This window comes from Neopelma chrysocephalum, unplaced genomic scaffold, assembly GCF_003984885.1.
Source record: "Neopelma chrysocephalum unplaced genomic scaffold, ASM398488v2 Primary Assembly neopelma1_377, whole genome shotgun sequence".
In the NCBI taxonomy this organism is placed as follows: domain Eukaryota; kingdom Metazoa; phylum Chordata; class Aves; order Passeriformes; family Pipridae; genus Neopelma; species Neopelma chrysocephalum.
In genome coordinates, this window is record NW_020898041.1 from 29566 (window position 1) to 51174 (window position 21609).

Here is a 21609-nt window from a genome sequence, read left to right on the forward strand (position 1 = left end):
AGAAGGTCTGTCATTTAAGGGGAAATAGCCCCACAGTTCACAGGGTAATAAACAGTTCTTGTCAGGAACTTGCATAGAATATAGATTGCTGCCAACTTTGCAACTGCTGAAACAACCTGAAGATATGATCATATCCCTGCTTTTGCTGGGAAAAAAAAAAAGATAGAAAAATTAATTTAGGTCAGAGATCTCCTTTCTCCCCAGATAGACAGTATATATCATTTTGCAGTAGTAGTTGAAAGGCATCTTCAACGTCCATGTTACAGTATTACAAGAGCAGCTTTCCTAGGCTGGGGCTAGGTGACAGCTGTGAAAAAACCTTGCAAATATATTTTTAGAAAGGAATGCCTCAAAGATTATCATTAATTCTATTTGGCCTTGGTGCAGTGTCAAACTCATGTTCAGTGATGCAGAAAATCAGCATGCCATACCAGACATTTTTGACAAGTTGTCTTAGTTTAACAAGATTACAACTTAGAAATTAAGAAACTTCAGGTGGAAGTGTGGAAAAGGAAAAGAACAGCTTTTTATTAATAAAATCTGAATAAACAACAAATAGCGCAATCAAAAACTTTCAGAAGAAACAAAGCAAAGTCCCAATTCCCCGGGGGGGGAGGGGGGAGAAACCCGCGGTAAGCCGAGGGGGGGGAACTGAAGGCAAAATGTCCCGGGAGCTCAAGAGCTGCTCACAGCCACGTGTGCCCGCAGCTGCCGATGGCTTCGCAGCCAGCGATGGAGTCCTTTGTCCCACAGGCAGTCCCGAGGGCAGAACACCTCGCTCTGAGATGGGTCGCTCTCTGTCTCTTAGTCATCCTCCGCGAGGTGTCCCGTGGGACAAAAAAAACTTCCTCTCAGGAAAAGAAAAGGAGGCGGCCGAAACCTGGCTCCCCGCTCTGCCCGGTCGGCGGCCAAAAATCTCCCAGTGAAGGACTCCCCGGCCGTGCCCCGGCAGCGTCCAGGGAACCTCCCCCTTCCCCGCTCCCGCGCAGATGCGGCTTCGCCCTGTTCCATCCCCCCCCGGCTCCCCCATTCCTGAAGAAACAGATTGGGGGGGGGGGAACGGGACTCCAGGGAAAAATTCCAACAACTCTTCTCAAACCTGTGACACAAGTTTAAGTTATCTTTCTGTTCCTTTTATATAAACTATCTTTGTACTGTCATTAGGAAAGAGTATCATGGTCAGGCTCAAAATATGATTTTTTAAATACATATTTTCAAAGCTCAAAACATTTGTTTCTATTAAATTCAGGAAACCTTGCTGAGCTCAAAAATGTGTTTGAAGATGCATCTCTCCATGTATATGCAGGTTTTCTGGCAACACTGATCATTTGAGCTTAAAAATCACAGTCTAACCTGAGAAGAGCAATGGAGGAATTCTTTCTCTTTTGCTCATGGAACAGGAGACTGAAGACCAAAAAGCTTTCAATAAAACAGGACATTACCCAATTAATCTGTGGGGTTACCATGGCAATAAATCACAGTGGGTCACATCACAGTTTTGCATCTTGTGAATGAACCAGTCCCCTACAACTTTGCAAACACATAATTTAAAGCACATGGAACAGGCTTTATCCCATAATGAACATTAATAATGTGTATGATAGAGTATCTTTGTGGGTTTCAGAGAAAGTGAAGGATATGGTCCAAACTTACAGAATTACTAATGCAGATTAATGATTTTGAAGGTCAGGCAACTTTGCATCACAGAGAATGTAAGAGAAGACTCCTACATGAAGGCTAAAGCCACAACAAAAATTGCATTTTCAGAAGCTTTGTAAATTGATGGGGGACAACAAGAAGATAGTTTCCCCTCTTCCCCTTTCATTCTTCCTGGTGTACTGCAATCAAAGCAACACAATGTTAAGATGGAGTGACAAAAGGTCTGAAAGGTGATGCTATCAGGAACAAATATGTATCTGCCTAAAGGCCCAGGGAAAGGGTCATGGGTATGAAACATGGGAATAGGTACACTAGTTTAGACCTAGATGTCCATCTGTCCCCAAAGTGTCAGACAGTTGCAGACACAGAAGCTTATCAGTTAGTGGTTCAGGGACTTGGTATGGCAGGCTGGCTTCCCTGGCCACTCGTACCAGAAAAATCATCTCTTCATGAGCATCCCATGGAAAAGATCCTGGGTAACAGCCATGGGATCAAAGCTATTTAGTGCTATGTGGTGTGCATCCTGCACTAACTGCAAGGAACTGAAGATTCGTGCCAGACACATAGGATAGAGAAAACAAACACTCTTCTATCCACAAAGAGTAAAGAATTCCTAAGATAATCAAATGCACAAATTTGTGAGGTTATGCTGGACATGCTATCTAATCTTTCAGCTCCTAAACAGGCTGAGATTTATGTATCATATATTGTTTGACAAAGACAGAATTATGAGAACTTGTGAAGATGTTTGTGATTGGCCAACCTTTGCAAATAGCAGAATTTACAGAAACCCTGCAGATGAATCAGCTGGTACAACACATGTTTAGAGACTGCCACAATAAATGTTGCCCTTTCCTTGACAGAGAAATTGCTGTAAAAAAATCCATACTCATGCTTTTGATAAATTCACATCTACATACCATATGAAGTTCAACAAAGGAAAGTGCTGAATCCTGCCCCTGGTATGGGGCAACCCTGGATGTACAGACAGACTGGAAAGCAGTGCCAGGAAAGGGCCCCGAGGGTCCTGGTCAGTGGCCAGTTGGCCCTGAGTCAGCAGTGCCCTGGCAGCCAGGGGGGCCAAACCTGTCCTGGGGGCATCAGGCCCAGCATCTCCAGCTGGGCCAGGGAGGGGATTGTCCTGCTCTGCTCTGCCCTGGGGCGGCCTCACCTCAACATTGGGGCAGTTTGGGGGGACACAATGGAAGGAAGAGATTGAGCCATTAGAGAGTGTCCAAAGGAGGCAACGAGGATGGGGAAGGGCCTTGATTTGAAGGTGTGTGAGGACACTGAGGGCACTTGGTGTGTTCAGCTGGAGAAGAGGAGACTGAGGGGAGACCTCACTGCAGTTCCACCTTCCTGGGCAGGGGCAGAGGAGGGGCAGGGACTGAGCTCTGCTCTGGGGGGACCAGGGACAGCAGCCAGGGAATGGCTGGAGCTGTGTCAGGGCAGGCTCAGGTTGGATCTCAGCCAAAGGTTCTTCCCCCAGAGGCTGGTTGGGCACTGCCCAGGCTCCCCAGGGCAGTGGGCACAGCCCCAAGGCTGCCAGAGCTCCAGGAGGGTTTGGCTGATCCTCTGGGGCACAGGGTGTGACTCTTGGGGATGGTCCTGGGCAGGACTAAGGGTTGGACTGGATGATCCTTGTGGGTCCCTTCCAACTCAGCATATTTTGTGATTCTATGATACATATATATGAAGTAAGTAGTATCAACAATACATTAAACAAGATAGACAATAGACCAGTCACGTCAATATCTTATCTATATCTGCATATCCACTACTTCTAGAACTTACCTTGTGTGTTTACTTGAATTGACTTAAAACGTGCTTTCCACAATCTTCCTGATACTAATGTTTTCCAAGTCTTTACATGCAGCAGGTTTGGTTGATTGTTTTTTCATCTTAAACTTTGTAGGTTCAGCTTATCTAACTAGAAGTGAAAATTTTTACTTGACCACAAGAGAAGTCTTTTATATTTTGTTTACCCAAAGGAGACATTATTCCCCCACTCATACAATGGGAAACAAGGTAGACATTGAGATCCCTGAGCCATTTAGCTCCTCAGTGCCTTACTGGGATGCCCCCAAAAGTTAGCAAGCTCAAGGGCACACATACAGCCTTTCCCTGTCTTTGGAGTTGTTCTTACAAGATGTTCTTACAAGGCCACTGGATGATTACCAAGAGGGGAAACTTCTTTGGGAGCAACACTGATGCCCACTTATATCCAGGAACTTGGGAGCCGTCTTAAAAGACAACTGTATGCTCTGGACAACAAAAAGAAGCAGCAAATGTGGATCTGTCTTATCTAGAAAATAATTTTCCTCCTGAGATTGCTCCTGAGTTTGTTCATTGCTCTGTAATATACTGTGTAAGGAGAGTACCCCAAAACATGACTTCCCACATTCTCTCAGCATCACCAGATTTGAATTTCATCAGGACGTGAATGACTAACCCTGGGTCAGAAGAGATACTGAGAAGTGCTGGAAAACCCTGCTTATGCTCTGCAAACCAGTTACACAGTCCCTCACAAGGAGAGTCCCAAGAACAAGGAGGCTGCTGATTTCTGGGGCCACAGTGGAGTGTACAGCCCAGGCTATTCTGTTGCTGAACTTGGCAGTGCTCTTTGCCTGCCACAGCAGCCCACAGTGCCTCCAGATCCCAACTCAATGTCCTGTGGCCATTTTGGACAAATGTCTTCCTATTGGTATATTCTCTTTCCTTGCAGGATTCTTCTGGTTTTCTTGCTCCAGTTTTCAGACAAGACTGTACCTAAGACAAAGACAGAAGATACAATGTGCCCTGAAGATGTCATGGACCTGTCCCTACCATTCTAGTTTGGTGGAAGCACTTACGTTTTATTTTCTGTATTCTAGAAGCATAATAAATAGTGTGCAGAGGTATAGGACTGCTTTACAGACAGTAAAGTAGTCCTGTGAGAGAGAGTGCCAGACATCACTTTTGAAGAAAAGGGAATGAATTTTTGTCAAAACAACAAAAAGAAGAGGTTCTATTTAAAGATTCTTTGTGTGTGCTGGCAGCAATCACAACTCTGGGACTGCCATCACCTATAAGGGTAGTTCCTTTTGGCTGGGGGAGAAATGCACAATCTGTGGCTTGATAGTATCCCTGAAACTCATCATCTGCACCCCCTCCAGTCTCTTGCTTCTCATGACCCCAGGTCCTCTCCCAAAAACTTGTGACTTCTGAGACATGCTGGAGGATTGTCCTTATTGCTTCTCCTTCATTCCCCCATTCCTTTGGGGAAGCCATTCTCACTGACTGTTGCAGTCAGATGCCCTGTGTAGGTGCCATCCATTATGCCTTCTGGTACAACTTTCACCTGCTTTGAACTGTCATCCTGCTTTCATTTGCCATTGCACAGTTCTTACATAAAAGAGACACTGAATATGACTATGGCATTCAGGATTTTTCAGATTTTTCAGATATATTACTTTCTCCACTGAATCTTTTTCAAACTGGAAAATCAAAGTGTACTTAGTCATTCCTCAGGTGGAGCTTATTCCATACCAGTCATTTCCTTCTGCATGCCTCTTCTGAAGTAACTTGTTTCACAGCCTGGCAAGCAGACACTAAATTGCAGAAGCTTAACTGATAACAATTTTCAGTAAATCTTGAAATATTGGGAAAACCCCAGAGGGCAGCTAGCAATTTAAAATTCTATAAATAATATACATATTTGCAACACTTATAACAGCGTTGTAAATAATAGACTAATCATATTGATATTGATTTGAGACAAACACTGGAATACTTGATATGACAAACTAAATCCAGTAATTTGCACTGTCTTTAAGGTAGCTTAAACTGTGTTGATATTTATGTGCTTATATCATCATGGCCGGGCTTCGTGAACGAAGATTTGGGAAGGGCTCTGCCCACATTTGCTACAAGCACGCTGGTGGCTAAAGAGGCCAATATGAGACAGGTCCGGTTGCAAAAGGCACAGCAGAAAGACTCCTTGGATGGTATCGACAGGACACGATTCTTTCTGCGTTGTCTTTTCTCTTCGATGGTGATCCTGTGTGCGTTCTCAAAGGAAGCAGCAGCGTTACAGACAGTGTGTCTCCAGAGCTCCCGATTGGAGACCAGAGTAGACCAGCGATGAAGATCAATGTGGCCAAGACTGAGATGTTGCTTCAGGGAGCCTCTTCGGGGCTCCTCTCTTGCGGCAGCCGGTGGCAAGTTCACCATAAAGCAGGATCTTAGGGAGGCGGTGGTTGGTCCTTCATCCTGGAGACGTGCCCTGCCCATCGCAGCTGTGTTCTCAGCAACATGGCCTCAATGCTCGTAACTGCTGCCTGTTCTAGAACAGATGTGTTAGTCACATAATCTGACCAGTGGATGTTTAGGATTGTAGGCCCATACTAAGACCTTAAACCATCTTGTCCGGGAGTTGCTTTACGTTGACGACGACGCCCTCGTCGCTCACACAGAAGCAGCTCTGCAGCGTTTAACATCCTGCTTTGCTGAGGCTGCTGAGCTCTTTGGCCTGGAAGTCAGCTTCAAGAAAACAGAAGTTTTCTATCAGCCTGCACCTCAGGAAGTCTTCCATCATCCCCATATCACCATTGGCAAACCAGAGCTCAAATCAGTCCAGCAGTTTAATTACCTGGGTAGCCTCATCTCCTCAGATGGTAAGATTGATGGGGAGATAGACAACAGGTTAGCGAAGGCATAGAGTGCCTTCGGAAAACTCCATGAAAAAGTATGGCGAAATAAACACCTGAAGAAAATTACGAAGACCGGTGTTTACAGAGTCATTGTGCTGTCCACTCTTTTATATGGGTCCGAATCATGGGTCATTTACCACCACCACCTGAGTTTATATATTTTATTGTTAAAAGCATTAATAATAATAGCACATAGATCTGCTACTGATTTTCATTTGTATGTATTTTGGTAAGTTGGAACATCACAAGACTAGATCAGCACACACTACACAGATTCAAATTTGCTGAATTGACAAGTGTCAAAATGACTCTGAATGTATAGGGTCACCAGTCCCTTTGGAAAGAATTGGTTCTTCATTATATACTGTTTTACTGGTTTTTTTACCCAGGAGAAAATGCAAAATCACTTTAATTACAAAAGAATCAGATATAAAAGACCAGATAGTCTCTGACAAAGAGTAATCATGGTTCCAGTATACTTATGTTTAAGCTAAAGAGCACAAAATTAAAATGCAAATGTAAGTGCATGTAGCAAATAATGAAGAACACAGTCTGTAATACAGATGTGGGGTACCAAAACCAGGTCTTGAGACTGTTAAAAAGTAAAAAGTGCGTTTAATTTTGGTGCTGCAACCGGCACAGCTAATGTGAATGTTTGATACCCAGTAATTGGTAAGAAAAATACAATAACAATATTTTCTCCACATCCGAGTGTGTCATTGTCATTTCAGACAGGGTCTGTGCTCACACTTCAGGTCAGACTGTGAGAGACTGAAAACAACTCTGTTTCAAAAGGAAAAAGTAATAAAAGCATGGAAAAACACACTAAAAAAGACTCAAGAAGCAAGAGAAAAGGTCTAAATAGGATGCATTTCAACATTCCAGGAATCCATTTTCTATAGCAGAATTCAATATAGATGCTTTTGCTTCCTATACAGTGTAGCTAAATCATAGGCACTGTGACCATTTCCAAAACAAACTGCCAACAAGAACTGTGTAAATGCACCAAGGACATTCCCCAGACCCAGCCAACACAAAGCAATAACAACAATGCATCTGACATTCCATTCTCTTTCTGGAGAGGGACCTGGGTCATTCCAGAAAGAGGTGGTTAGATTTCATGGCCTCTAAAGTTTAAACAATTTTCTGACAAATGTTTCCTCTGCCTTTAAAATAAAGAAAAGAAGAGGTAATGATGACAAATCTACTTTCCAACTTCATCTCCTGTACAAAATAATCTAATGGTAAGAGTATTTTCCCAAGCTGTGAGTGACCTGAAATCAACTCTTAATGTTGCTTGAGGAATGCAGATCCCAAGCACTCATTCCCGTAGCCATAGGGCTCTCATCCTCTGCATGGGCCCAGGTGGGAACAGCTAAACATTCTCAACGTTCCTGTTGAAGTTCTAATCTCCAAGAAAAAAAAAACGTAGTCTCCAGGAGTGCTTAGGACACAGGATGACTTGGCAACCTACTGTTCAGCTCTACATCCTAAACCTTACTGAAAGGCCTCTATGTATATTTTATAGCAAGCATCTGCGGATTAAATATCGGAAATGGACCTCCCTGGTGGTGATCCTACAGAGCCATGGTTATCTCTGGCTTTCTCATATTTGTTCTAACTCAGAACACTATGAAATCTTTTTCTTCATATCAAAGCAGCTTCAAGAGAAAGGGAGGAGAGATTCATTCTTTGCTTTCCTAAATGTAACTATCTTTTACTTAAAGTTGCAGGCTAAATTAATAATAATAAACATGAAATTATGTCCATGAGAAAAAATTAATCCCACACAGATTTTACACACAGAAATAGGGTCTAAGTTGACTATCACTGTTTAGAAGAAATCACACAGATAAATTGCTCTTCCTCTCAAAATATTAAGCCAAGTACTGCTTGTCTGGGGAGATTCCTCCATTCCTGACAATGGAATTTCCTCCTCTACACTTATGACTTGTCAGGCAGCACATCCTGTCTCAAAAGCCATCACCATGTCTAAGAAGTGCATTTCTGTGACTGAAGTCTCCACCTGAACACTCTAACCCAGGAAGCTGCTACACAGCTGGGCTCCAGTAAATGCTTGTCAAAAACATAAGTCTCCCACACATGCTCCCAAAACCATTGCACCTCTGTGATGGGGGATGCTAAGTGACATTAGAACACATAGTCACGTCCTCCAGCCACTCCAGCCCAGTAAACCTGCCTGGCCACTGGTGCCCATGGACCCAGTGATTCTGCTCAGGTTGAGGGACACAGCTGTCACTTCAGTGGGTTCAACCAGTAGCAAAGCTGAGCAAGTGCCCCAGAGACACGCACAGACTTAGAGACACACAAACAGGACACTGACACAAGCGGCCAAAGAGACTGTCACAGCCAGATGCTGCCAACAGCACCCACATCACACAAGCACAGATACATTCCCTCCTCCTCAGGGACTGGCAGACACAGGAGTCACCAGCAGTCACACAGACCTACTCACCAGGTTCCCAAGCACATGCACATTTGCAGCTCCTTTGGGTCCAGCACAGCACCTCTGTCCTGGCTCAGACCTCAGCCCTCTAACCCACCTCCCAGTTACCTATTTGCCTGCTGCTCCAGCTTGATGCTTACACACACAAGCACCCACACTCATCCGACAGGCACCTCCTATTCACAGATTCCCCTGGACACGCCAGCACAGGCTCCCCACCTGCCTGATACCCCAGCTCGGGCCCAAGGCTCTCCTACTGACCAGATGGTCCAGCTTAAGGTTTGCTGGTGAGTGCACACATACACACCAGGACTCAGGAAGAACAGATGCTCACCACCCATTCCCAGCAGCCAGCACCAGGCACTTGGGGCTGTTAGTTCTGGTCCCACTCCAGCCACGGCATTAAACCCCTCATTCATCTCAGTGTTACCCAGTAAACTGGTTTTAGTAACACACCTACACAACTGCCCGGAGGCCAAAGACCCCCACTTGATCCGGTAGATGATGCTGAGACCTCTCTGGCTCCAGCAGTTGACACCACATGCCATGGAGGTCCCCAGCCTGGCTCCAGCAGATAGCACTGGTTTTTACTCACACATACATAGAGGCCTCACCAGTAGCTGGCACTTAGTTGATCCATGCACATGCAGGACAGAGAGTGAGATCATATGGAGAGATAGTTAAGAAAAGATTTATCGATATGTAAGAACACAGGGCAGACTATGTTGATCAGGTATAGTGTTCAGACAAGTACACTGACTGGCCCCTGTTTACACCCTTCCTGTTTACTCCTCTCTTCCTTCCTTTCTGCTCCCCCTTGTCCTGCACATCTCCTCATGGGTTTGTACAGTTCTGCCAGTTCCTGTACCCACACCACCCCTGTCTGGGATCTCCCCTCGTTCACAGTTTTATCAGTGGTGAAGTCCAGTTCACCTTTCTGGAAGTGGCATCTGTAGTTTCCTGATAGCCTATCAGTTAGTGTTACTGGTGAAGTTTGTTTCTTCTTGTTGTCTCCATATTTATTTTGCCAGACCTGTTCTGTCTTTATACTTTGTTTAGCGTTTCCCCTTTTACCTTAGTTTCCCTACAGACAAGGTCCCTGATCTGATAAGCTTGCTAAAATAACCATTTTTACACTCCCACATGCCTTCATTAAGCAGTGTGACAGACCAGGTTTGGTTCACATCACCTCCTTCCTTACCATTTGTGAGGTAGGTTTGTATTCCAGTATGTTCTCAGTTATGGCTTCCTTCCTTTCTTACTGTCCTTCGTGGTGTCAAAAACCAGCCCTTCACCAGACACTCTCCTTCCACATCCCCTTACAGAGCAAGTTACTGTGGTTTGACATTCAGCCTGCTCCATGACATCCTCTGCAGGATGGTGGAGTGGCACAAAAGTCAGGCTCCTTCCTGAAGGCTGAGACCTTGAGCATGTCTGCAGGCCCCAGATATTGCAAACCTACAGGCCAGAACTGCAAGTCTGTCTTGTGGTCCATAAGCTGGCAGTTGTCTCACTTTGTGTGAGGCACTGACAAGCCTTGAATTTGGAACAGTGGTATAAAAAATGGAATGAGAGAAAAATTTTTCCTCACTAACTCTTCTTCCTTCTCTATCAGTGTAGATAGACAGAGAGGATAGGATGGGAACTGTTAAAATTATATCTGTAAAAAAATAATGGTGTACAATTAGAAAAACCCCATTCTGCTGGCTAAAGCAACCTCTGGCAGTGTGGAGCCAAGTGTTGCCTTATTTGGCATTATCAGAGCTGTCTTTGGTGCCTCCATCCTCCATCCTGGCACAGAGCAATGTGAAAAGAACAGGTCATGCAGCTGACTCAATACAACCTAAAACCAATCTGAGTAATTAGCAGAGAGATCAGAGCTTCAACACGTTTACAACTAAAGAGTAAATTATTATTGACCAAAAATAGAGCACTCTAATGCTGCGTGGGCAGGAGGTTACATATAAAGAGCCACAGCTGAAGGCAACTTTATCATTTGTTACCTCAGCATCTCAGGGTAAGTCCCATCTGCTTGCTTCATACTCTGACCATATCTCCAGAGCTCCACAAAGACATGGAATATGTAGGGTAATTTTCTTCTCATTCTTCACCTCTAACATTCCAGGTCATGCTTTACATGCCATGTCAAGGTTATAAAACCCAAACCACTCCAGTGTGGTGGCACAAGCAGAAGCAGAAGAGCCATAGCATGCCATTCCTTGGAAGGGCCTTCTAGACAAACTTTGAAAGTCCTATGAAAGGCACAGGAAAACTAACTCTGAAGGCAGATGAAATTGACTGGGATTATATATGTAAAGTAGTTGATCTTTTCATGGACATTAGATTTGTTTTAGCAGCTCACAGTAATCTGGGGAGGAACATAAGATTTTTTTGTGGGATTTTGCTCTAGCTCAGGAGCTGTAGGGTTCTGTGTGCAGTTCAGCTGTCTGGAGAGACTACAGAGGGTGTAGAAATGTTTGATACAGCATATGCTTAAGAGCATGGACTGGTTTTGATGTAACTCTCTCTGTCCTTTCTTTAACCATTCCACACAGGTACTGAGGCATATTTCCTTGTGGGCTCTCTGAAGGTAAGGGTTTAACAAATAACACATACCTTTGCTAATTGATCCTGAGCAATGAGTGAAGCTCACCCAGACAATGGCGAGGGCAGGTGCAAAAGAGAGTGACATAGAACCAGGGTCACTGAAAAGATTACATGCTATTTTAATCAACATATTCACAGTTCTAGGTAGGAATACTCCATTTATCGGGAAAGAAAAGTTACAGATGGTCAAGCTTAGCCAAGAGGGCACGGGAGACAGAGACAGCAATGTCTTTTTGCATTCTGGGGTTTATAGATGATTAAAATTCATCCCCTGCCCTCTACACAACAGCTGGAAGCCTGAAACTGGGGCTGTGTTCAAAGAGGAGGCTCAAAGTACAATTCAAGTGTTAGTTGCCTCTGAAGGAAGATCTAGAACATTATTTACTGATTTTGACTTATCACACAGGCACCAAACCAGAACAAAGTTCAGAATTATTTTGTCTCCTGCCTGATAGACAGATCCGTTTATGTCCAAAGAGTAACCTTTACAGGGAACTTAGTATGCCCATTTCCTTCTAGGTTTTCTGGGGAAGAGTAGTAACTTAGTGACTGGGAGAGTTCAGCAGAGCACAGAAGGAACCCTCCACACATGTGCGTTCTATCCTAAAATCAAAAAGTGTTCACTGAAATTGGAGCTGAAAGGGATGGAGTATGCATTATTCTCCCAGAGAATGCCACCTTCTCTGTTCAGGAGAAAGATTAAATTTTACACTATCTCCTGTCAAAGACATTCAGTAGTTTAACAGACTGTGCCCCTTGAGGAATTTTCTGATAATGTATTGGCATTTTCTGATGCTTTGCTTCACCTTTGCATGGACATCGTGAAATGACTTCTCTCTTTCTTTCATGTTGCTTTCCTTGAGCCTCTCAGAGGCAGGCTCAAATAGGCAAAGACTCTGGGCTCTGTATACATAGAATAATACTTCCAAAGTAAGCTAAAGTTTCTGGATTTTGTGCTTTGAAATTTCTAGATGCTAAAAGCTCTTGTGAGAGGCAGTCCTTCAAAGTCATTGCAGGGTGTAGATCCATAGCAGATAGCTTTTGCTGAGAGAGATCAGCACTTCTACAACATGTCCAGAAGTAGCATTGCAAATGCCTTCATATTCCTTTCATCATTTTCTTGCACATAAAACCACTCCATGTTGACAGTTTCAGTACTGTAATGTGATGCCAACACATCAGAGTTGTTCAATTCCGTCCTTTTTCTTTAGTCCCACAGTGCATCAGACAGCACATGAAGTAGCAGGAGTTTGGAATTTTTGTATTACTTTTTTTCTAGCCTGTATATTAGACTGCTTATGCTTCTGTTTATGCTAGTTCCTGCCCACATTATTTCTCTTTTTGCTATTTCTAGTTTTTTACTAGGTATTTAAAAAAAGGTAAAATAAAACTGACTATAAAGCAGTTTTTGAAATATTTCTACTAGACAAATCCATGATAATGTCTGACACATATTGGTATACATTATTTATCTTTTAGTGATTCATAACCAATATTAGTCTATATAATATGTTAAAACTAAAAGGTACTTTGTAATTGAAATGTCATATCACATATTTACCTAGATATTGTGTTAATTACCTAATACTATGATATTATTATTGCTAATTATAACTAATTATTATTGCAATATATGATATTCCTTTATTGGCTAATTTTGCAACAGATCTGAAAAAAATGTTTTATATTTGGTATATATGATAAACAGATTTGTCTTTCTAGATTGGGAATGACTGACCTTCACAATTTGTTCCTGCTTGGTATAGACAGAAACCAGTAGAATTTCCCCTGAGTGGTATTACAACACAGAAAATGGAAGGGTGTTAGGAATATCTCCACTTGAAAATCTCGTGTGAGAGCCAATCTGCGCAACTTACAGATCTTACGTGCATCTAAAGTTTTAGATGTCTAATGAAACAATCGCAGTGGCCCTGTGTGTGTGGCTTTGAGAAGGATGTGGCTGTGCAGCTCTCTGAGTAGCAGATGAAGATAGAGCACACCAGCTTTTGAAGACTTCTAGCTCGATATTCTCTCTGCCCTCACTTGGGCACACAGGCATCCCATCTAAGGGGGATGTCTCCAAAGACAATACAACTCTGTCTACAAAAGGAACTTTCTTTATTTGCACTTCTTCAGCAGATACTTAAAACTGAGGCAGAAGTTAAGTGCCTGATTAGCCCTCCTCTGCCTATCAGTCATTCAGCATGACTGGATAAATATAAATTACAAATGCACAGACTTTCTGATGCTTTTCTGTATACTTTCAGAGCAACTGCAGCCATGAGCTCGGATGCAGAGATGGCAATCTTTGGAGAAGCTGCTCCCTATTTACGGAAGTCGGAGAAGGAGAGAATTGAAGCCCAGAATCGCCCATTTGATGCTAAGTCAGCCTGTTTTGTAGTGGATGATAAGCAAATGTATGTGAAAGGTACCATACAGAGCAGAGAAGGTGGCAAAGTCACAGTTAAAACAAGTAATGACACGGTAAGTGATACCAACTGTAACTCATATGTGATCATTCAGTTGAGGCAGTTCCCTGTTTCAGATTTCTCCTCCTCTTGTTCCCTTCTATTTTTGTTAGACTGTGACTGTAAAGGATGATGAAGTCTTTCCCATGAACCCTCCCAAATTTGATAAAATCGAGGACATGGCCATGATGACCCACCTCCACGAACCCGCTGTGCTGTACAACCTCAAAGAGCGTTACGCAGCCTGGATGATCTACGTAAGTGGCAGCAGCAGCTTCCTTTGGGCAGCTGGAGGAACTGCTCTGCCAGGCCCAGGGGAAGCCAACGTGCTGTGTCCCTTCCTCGCAGACCTACTCGGGTCTCTTCTGCGTCACTGTCAACCCCTACAAGTGGCTGCCCGTGTACAACCCGGAGGTGGTGACTGGCTACCGAGGCAAGAAGCGCCAGGAGGCCCCTCCACACATCTTCTCCATCTCTGACAACGCCTATCAGTTCATGCTGACTGGTGAGTCTTTTGGCAAGAGTGGAAAAACCTAATATGCATTTGGTCAAGGAACACTTGATATTTTAGGCCTCTTAGAGTCTACTCAGTGGTCCCATAGTCCTACAGCACAGCTCAAGATCAGACTGCCTGTGACATCTTCATGACCTCTGGGCTGTCAGATAATGAAGGAAAAGCAGTAGCTGGCTGTATGGCTTTTGCTGCCTCTCCTTGTAAGGAACATAAAGAAATGGTAAAGAAGAAACACAGCAAACAATTTGATTTCAAGTAAATATTTAAGCCAAGGTCTATACATAAAAAACCCAAAGATTAAGTGGGAAGCCTTATAAACAATCATTGCTTGAAGTTAAATGTTGAGCTGCTTCACCTTTTCTGAACAAAAAGAAATCCAGATGCACACTAATGCAGAATTTACCTTATCATGTAACAAAGTGATAAATACAGATACAATATAGTTCTTTCCCTTGAAGTGAGTTAGTTGTATCTGAGGAAGAGAAGCCTTGCACATCTCATTTGAACAGCTCTTTCTGTGATTTTGATTTCAGATCGTCACAACCAGTCAATCCTTATCACGTGAGTATACTTTGGTATGAGTGACAGAGTTGACAGAAAAAATGAAAATATTTCCCGTAATAATTAATATTTTTATTTCAACAGCGGAGAATCTGGTGCAGGGAAGACTGTGAACACAAAGCGTGTCATCCAGTACTTTGCAACAATTGCAGTTACTGGTGAGAAGAAGAAAGATCCACAGCCCGGCAAAATGCAGGTATGACATCAGCTCCCCCTTCTAGTATTTGCCCACACTGTGCCCACAGAGCAAAAAGTACCCATGTGTATTTTGGGGCTGCAGGACTGTCAAAAGCCAGAAAGTGTGTGCAGCTTAGCAGGCAGTCAGGATGCACAGCCCAAGCATACCTACGCTTGCTTACCCCTGCTACCCAGCCTCCATCCCTCTGAACTCTACTTATAAGACCATTTTGTCAACGTAGGAAAGGCCGAAGCCTCAGTTTCTCTCCAGTCTCCATTTACACACAGGAGTCTTCACCAGGGAGAGAAAGACAATGTTAGACAGCAACTTTCTCTGTGCTGTCCATCTATGTACCTACCCATCAGCATCCTCTGAGATCAGCCACATCCACAGCACCTGAGTGGCTGCAGGTGCAGAGAGAGCAGTTAGTTCCCACTGACACATAGTTGTGTCATTCCTGGACCTTGGTTCATTCCTATTGACAAGGGAAGTACAGGAACACTGGACTCCAGAGTGATTGTGCTGAAGTTAAGAATCATTTCAATTGTGTCAGGTGATAGTTTCCACTTTTCCTGCCTGCGGTTGATGGAACAGCCCTGAAGGGCAGCATAAGAAAAGGGACAGATTTGGGACAGCTGGGACTACTTGCCTGACAGTTAGAAAGTAACCTCAAAAAGAATCCTTGCAAGAGAGAAAGCACATGCCCTAATGTCCCTTTGCTGAGCAGCACAGCTGCTGCAATCTGAGCCCACTGGTACATTTGCAAGGCTTCATTCCCCTGCACCGAGCAAGCAACAAAAACCCTTGTGGCACAAGTGTATGACTCCACAGCCTGTGAGATGGTATGTGCATCAAAGGGGGTGACACGTGTCAGCATATTATTTGAGTACCCAAGGGCATAGTGGAACTTAAGGAGATTCCAAGGCTGAATGTTCTTTTCGCACTCAGAGGCAGGTGTCTGTGATTGATGGGTTGTTATGGCCAAGGCAAGTTCATCACAAGCAGTCTTTCCATCAGCAGCATGTTAGAATCTCCTGGACTCAGCTTTCATCAGCTGCTCACTATGCCAGGACTGATCTCAGAAAAGCTTTGAGACAGCTGAGAGATGTGCAGACCATGTCTGATAGAAGGAATATCACCTAGCTCTCAGACTGACAGCAACCTCTTCTGCCCTCTTCTGAGTTAATTCACAGAATACTCTATTTTTTTTTAGTATTCCAATCTCGGTGACAATAGTATGTGCCTCTTCATAAGAACATTAAATAAAACACTCAGGTTATCATTCTTTGTAGCCCAGCGTTCTATCGCAGATAGAGGCTGAAATCAGATGCTAGGCAAGGGTATAGGAATAAGGGATATATGTAACAGCATTTCCCCAGAATACTGCCTCAGCCTCCAGCACATCATCACACAGCCTGTAGACAGGACTCCAGAATGAACCTGTGTAAAGAATTGCCATGTCTTCTTCCATGCTGTTATCCACTTACAGTTCTCCCATGGCAGTTCCCTGGTTAGCAGCTGTGCACTTAAAAAGAGGTTTGATGTTGGTGTAGTCAGCTGCACTGACACACACCTCTCCTCTCCTCTCCTCCTCCTATCCTCTTCTCTCCCTCCCCTCCCTCTCCCTCTCCTTCTCCGTGAGAAAGTTCACTTAGAAAGCTGAAAGGGCATTACTCTATGGGTTTAGGATTTTTTTATCGGAAAAAAAAAAGATACAGAGCTTCATATTCTACTGTGTTGCCTTAATTCTATAAGGTCCATCTTCACGGTGGACTAACAAAAACTAATTTAAACCTGCTGTGCCATCTGCAGACAGTGCTGGGAACTGCACTCCCTCTCCACTGCAACTTGTTCAAGGCTGCACTGAGCACTACACTCACGAAGATGCAATAACTGCAGCAGTGCCGCTTCTCTTTCATCTGGATAAAAACTGATTTATCTTTTTTTTCTCATTCTTTTTTCCCATATGTTTCAGAAATTATCCCTGGCAACACTTCCATGCCGTGACTATGTAGGATCAATCATGACTTTGCTAGAGACACGCTAATGCCTGTAGCACTAGTGCCTGTAGCACACCAGTGACTCTGCTTCCTGGACTGTATATCACGAAAAAGGAGAGACATAATGTCACAGAAGCTTTTTTTTTTCCACCCATATTTTTGCAGTTAGCAAAGAGAGATACAATAGAGTATCAAAACTTCACATGTTGAACACAGGAGGAAAAAAAAGTCAAAGAGTCCCTGTTCTCTACTTATCTAAGTTTGGTGTTTGAGTGCCAGGCTTTGTCCATGTCTCACTGTTTTCAAAGCATTCTGAGAGATGTATTGCTGCATCCTGAAAGGCTGTTGTTGTTTGAATGCAATTGCAAAACTTTACATTCTCCTTCGTAGATGCTTCCTACCAAAGGATGTACCTCTTCCTGTGTGTCCTGGGCTCAAATAGCCTTAAATAAAATTTCCAGAATCTTTACATTTTCTTTAGCTGTCATGGCCTTTGTGAACAGAAATGTGGAAACACATCTTGTATAGATTTCAAACTCCCTGAGCTGCACTGAAGTGACTCTGTATGTGATATCCAACGTGGTATCAGGTACAAGAAGCAAATAAAACACAGATCTTTCTTTCAGCAGTCTTCGCTTTGAAACCAATGGCAATATCCATGAGTGTTGGCTGATGAGTGCTTAAAAACTGCTAATTTTTAGGTTAAAATCACATGTGATGTGTAAAAATATCTGTTTGTAATATCTCTTTTGCAATATTCGTTATTAACCAGTAGTAAAGTTGGTAAGAAGCATTTTGTCCTGTAACTAGGGAACTCTGGAGGATCAGATCATCCAGGCCAACCCACTGTTGGAGGCTTTTGGCAATGCCAAGACTGTAAGGAATGACAACTCCTCACGCTTTGTGAGTTCATTTCAGATTTGTTGGAATACAGATATTTAATACAAGTCTCATTCATTGATTGTCATAACCAATGGGTTGATCTGCACTGCTTCATAGGGAAAATTCATCCGGATTCACTTTGGAGCAACTGGCAAGCTGGCCTCTGCGGATATTGAAACCTGTGAGTTGGAGCAAGTCAGTGCAAGCAGAACTTGTGCACTTACAATCTCAAATTTATCAGGAGACTAATGGCACCTCTCTTTTGGTTAGATCTCCTGGAGAAATCCAGAGTGACTTTTCAGCTGGCCAGTGAAAGGAGCTACCATATTTTTTACCAGATAATGTCCAACAAGAAGCCAGAGCTCATTGGTGAGTGCTAGCAGTGCTGGACTTGGCTCAGTGAGTGCTTTCTCTTTCTACTGTGACCTGCCCCACTACCACTAAAGGTGCCCATATACCTGCAGATCTCCTCCTTATCTCCACCAACCCCTATGACTTCCCCTACGTGAGCCAAGGAGAAGTCACAGTTGCCAGTATTGACGACAGTGAGGAGCTGCTGGCAACAGATGTGAGTTCAGCCGAGCACCTTCCACCAGTCCAGCAGCCAGGGAGGCCTGGCCAGCTGGGGCCCAGTGCCTACATCCCAGTGCTGTGGGACTGGGATGGTGCTGGACGCTCGGTGTGGGCAGGGAGAGAAACCCCACCTGTGTGTCAGCCTTTGTGCTTTCCCAATTTGCCCATTGCCTCTGCAGAGCGCCGCAGACATCCTGGGCTTCAGCCCCGATGAGAAGGTGGGGATGTACAAGCTGACAGGGGCCGTCATGCACTATGGGAACATGAAATTCAAGCAGAAGCAGCGGGAGGAGCAGGCGGAGCCAGATAGTACAGAAGGTACTGTGACCTGCTCCAGGAGAGAGCTAGTAACACAGTCCCATAAAGTGCCCAAGACTTTTAAAGATATTTTCCCTTCCAGAAACTAGGTTTTTTTGGGTCTATTGCAAGTTCCACAAAGTCAGTGATTTAATTTATGCTCTACAAGGAAACAGAGAGACATAAAGCTTAAGCATTGCTGCAGGCCTCCAGGCATGGAACAGGAGTGAGCTGCAGCTGATACACTGCAGGGAGAATATTCTCCATTGGACTGGAGGAGCTTCTCTTGACAATAGGTGCATTTGAGTAGTGCCAAAAGTAGACTTCTTGTGACAGAAACATCCCAGCAGACCACGACACCTTTCTTTGTCTCTTTTGAACACATTTGCTGTCTCTAATCCTAGTGGCTGACAAAGCTGCCTACCTGATGGGTCTGAATTCTGCTGATTTGCTCAAGGCTTTATGCTATCCCAGGGTGAAAGTCGGGAATGAATATGTAACGAAAGGGCAAAATGTCCAACAGGTACATAAACACCTGATCGGTTTTTCAATTTCTTCACACAGTTCTTTCAACTTTAAAGCTAACTCAACATTTGTAACTGCCATGGCTGCGCTTCTTACAGGTGTACAACTCAGTGGGTGCATTGGCTAAATCAGTCTATGAGAAGATGTTCCTGTGGATGGTTGTTCGCATTAACCAACAGCTGGATACGAAGCAGCCCAGACAGCATTTCATTGGTGTCCTGGACATTGCTGGCTTTGAAATTTTTGATGTGAGTTACCCTAGGTACATTTGCCTATTGAGGACTGCTTGAAACTAACTGGCATTTTTTTATATTTTGAATTTGCAGTTCAACAGCCTGGAGCAGCTGTGCATCAACTTCACCAATGAGAAACTGCAACAGTTCTTCAATCACCACATGTTCGTGTTGGAGCAGGAGGAGTACAAGAAGGAGGGAATTGAGTGGGAGTTCATCGACTTTGGGATGGACCTGGCTGCCTGCATTGAGCTCATCGAGAAGGTAGAAGTAATATTTTCATGGTAGGAGAGCACATTTCTTTTATGATCATTTATTTTAGTCCAGTAATTCTTGATCAACTGACAAATTACTATTGAACTACCCTCTCACATCAGAAGAGGCAGCTTATAAAACCAAAGCTTTTGGAGTAACGGGCTGCCTCTGCACAAACAATGATTTCCTGAAGAGCATTGCTGGGTTGGAAGGGAGAGGGGCTACACAATGTTAATTTGGAGCCTTTAATGACTGTGAACCTCAACACTTACTCCTTGCAATAATGGCTCCTCTCCCCAACCCTTATTTGCTTCATGTATTCATGTTTCTCCCAGCCCATGGGCATCTTCTCCATCCTGGAAGAGGAGTGCATGTTCCCCAAGGCAACTGACACCTCTTTCAAGAACAAGCTCTATGACCAGCACCTGGGCAAGTCCAACAACTTCCAGAAGCCCAAACCTGCCAAAGGCAAGGCTGAGGCCCACTTCTCCCTGGTGCACTACGCTGGCACAGTGGACTACAACATCACTGGGTGGCTTGACAAGAACAAGGACCCTCTGAATGAAACTGTCGTGGGGCTGTATCAGAAATCATCCTTGAAGCTGCTATCCTTCCTTTTTTCTAATTATGCTGGTGCAGAAACAGGTAAGATTTTTCAGTGATGACCAATAAGGCAAGAATCAGCTAAAGTCTCCTCTCTTGATATACCATAGGCTACCATCCCCTAATGTGACCTTGTTCTGGTGTCTATCCAAATATGCCAACACTAAGACACCAGCTGTGCTGCAGAGAAGTAAAGTGTAGCAAGTCCGACCCCAAGTGACAGGAGGTGTATGTTTCCTGACTGCGTTGTGAATCACATCGTGTTTACCCGGCCACTAGACAGGTGCCAAATACATGTGCAGAGTGCAAGCACTTTATAGTCTTTCGAGACAGAGTTTTGTTTCTTGAGGTGAGCTGGAAGAACTAAAAGGAGACCATGGAACTAAAAGGAGATCATATCCAGCTGAGCAGTCCTGGTTTTGCAAGGGAAAACGAGAGACAGGGAATATAATTTAGAAGTTCTCTATGGGCATAAGAAAGCAGTCCAATCTCTTGCCTTTTTTTTGTTTTATAAGACTATCAAGTTGGACAGTCAGTAAGCATTACCAAAAATGGCCACCCAGATTTCTACAAAAAAACCCCAATATTCTGGCAGCCTGGATGCTGAGCAAAAAGTCACAGGTACAGCAGGGTTTGAAACTCAAGACAACAGTGCATGGAGGCTTCCCTGGGGACAGCTTGGCTGACATACAGTGTGCCTGAGCAAGCCCCTAGGGGATACTGGGGACGAGTCATCTCTGAACCTTGCAGGTACCATCAGTATCAGGAAGACAACAACATAGATTGTACAGATAAAATTTTGGTAAGGTGTGAAATTCAGAGCAGAAAGATTCCATTAAGTCTCAATTTAATTGGCTTCAAGGGTGTAGCAAATATGGAAAGACAGTGAGATGCTTGGACTTGAATTCCTAAGACTATAATTTGCTTCCCATCTCAGGTCTGCCATAACTCAGAATAGAACTGTATTCTTCACCTGGAACATTGGATTAGCAGATTTTTCTACAGAAGACTTCACTGCGCTAATAAATGAATGTCCACTGCTGAGTCACATTCTTGTGGTCTTTCACCTAATCAAAAAAAAATTTAAAAATGGGGC

The 21609-nt window shown here is 43.8% G+C and overlaps 1 protein-coding gene across 1 annotated transcript in view; it reads left to right on the plus strand.

Moving 5' to 3' along the window:
• Positions 1-13691: 13691 nt before the first annotated feature.
• LOC113979042 (myosin-1B-like) overlaps positions 13692-21609 on the plus strand; it is a 33174-nt gene continuing 25256 nt past the window's right edge. The window contains exons 1-14 of the mRNA XM_027706478.1: positions 13692-13908; positions 14006-14149; positions 14241-14397; positions 14940-14967; positions 15052-15163; positions 17956-18048; positions 18145-18208; positions 18298-18396; positions 18492-18595; positions 18780-18918; positions 19302-19420; positions 19521-19670; positions 19749-19919; positions 20246-20555. Coding sequence (XP_027562279.1) covers positions 13705-13908; positions 14006-14149; positions 14241-14397; positions 14940-14967; positions 15052-15163; positions 17956-18048; positions 18145-18208; positions 18298-18396; positions 18492-18595; positions 18780-18918; positions 19302-19420; positions 19521-19670; positions 19749-19919; positions 20246-20555 — 1894 coding nt within the window. The 5' untranslated portion in view covers positions 13692-13704. The remainder of the gene's footprint in view (positions 13909-14005; positions 14150-14240; positions 14398-14939; positions 14968-15051; positions 15164-17955; positions 18049-18144; positions 18209-18297; positions 18397-18491; positions 18596-18779; positions 18919-19301; positions 19421-19520; positions 19671-19748; positions 19920-20245; positions 20556-21609) is intronic.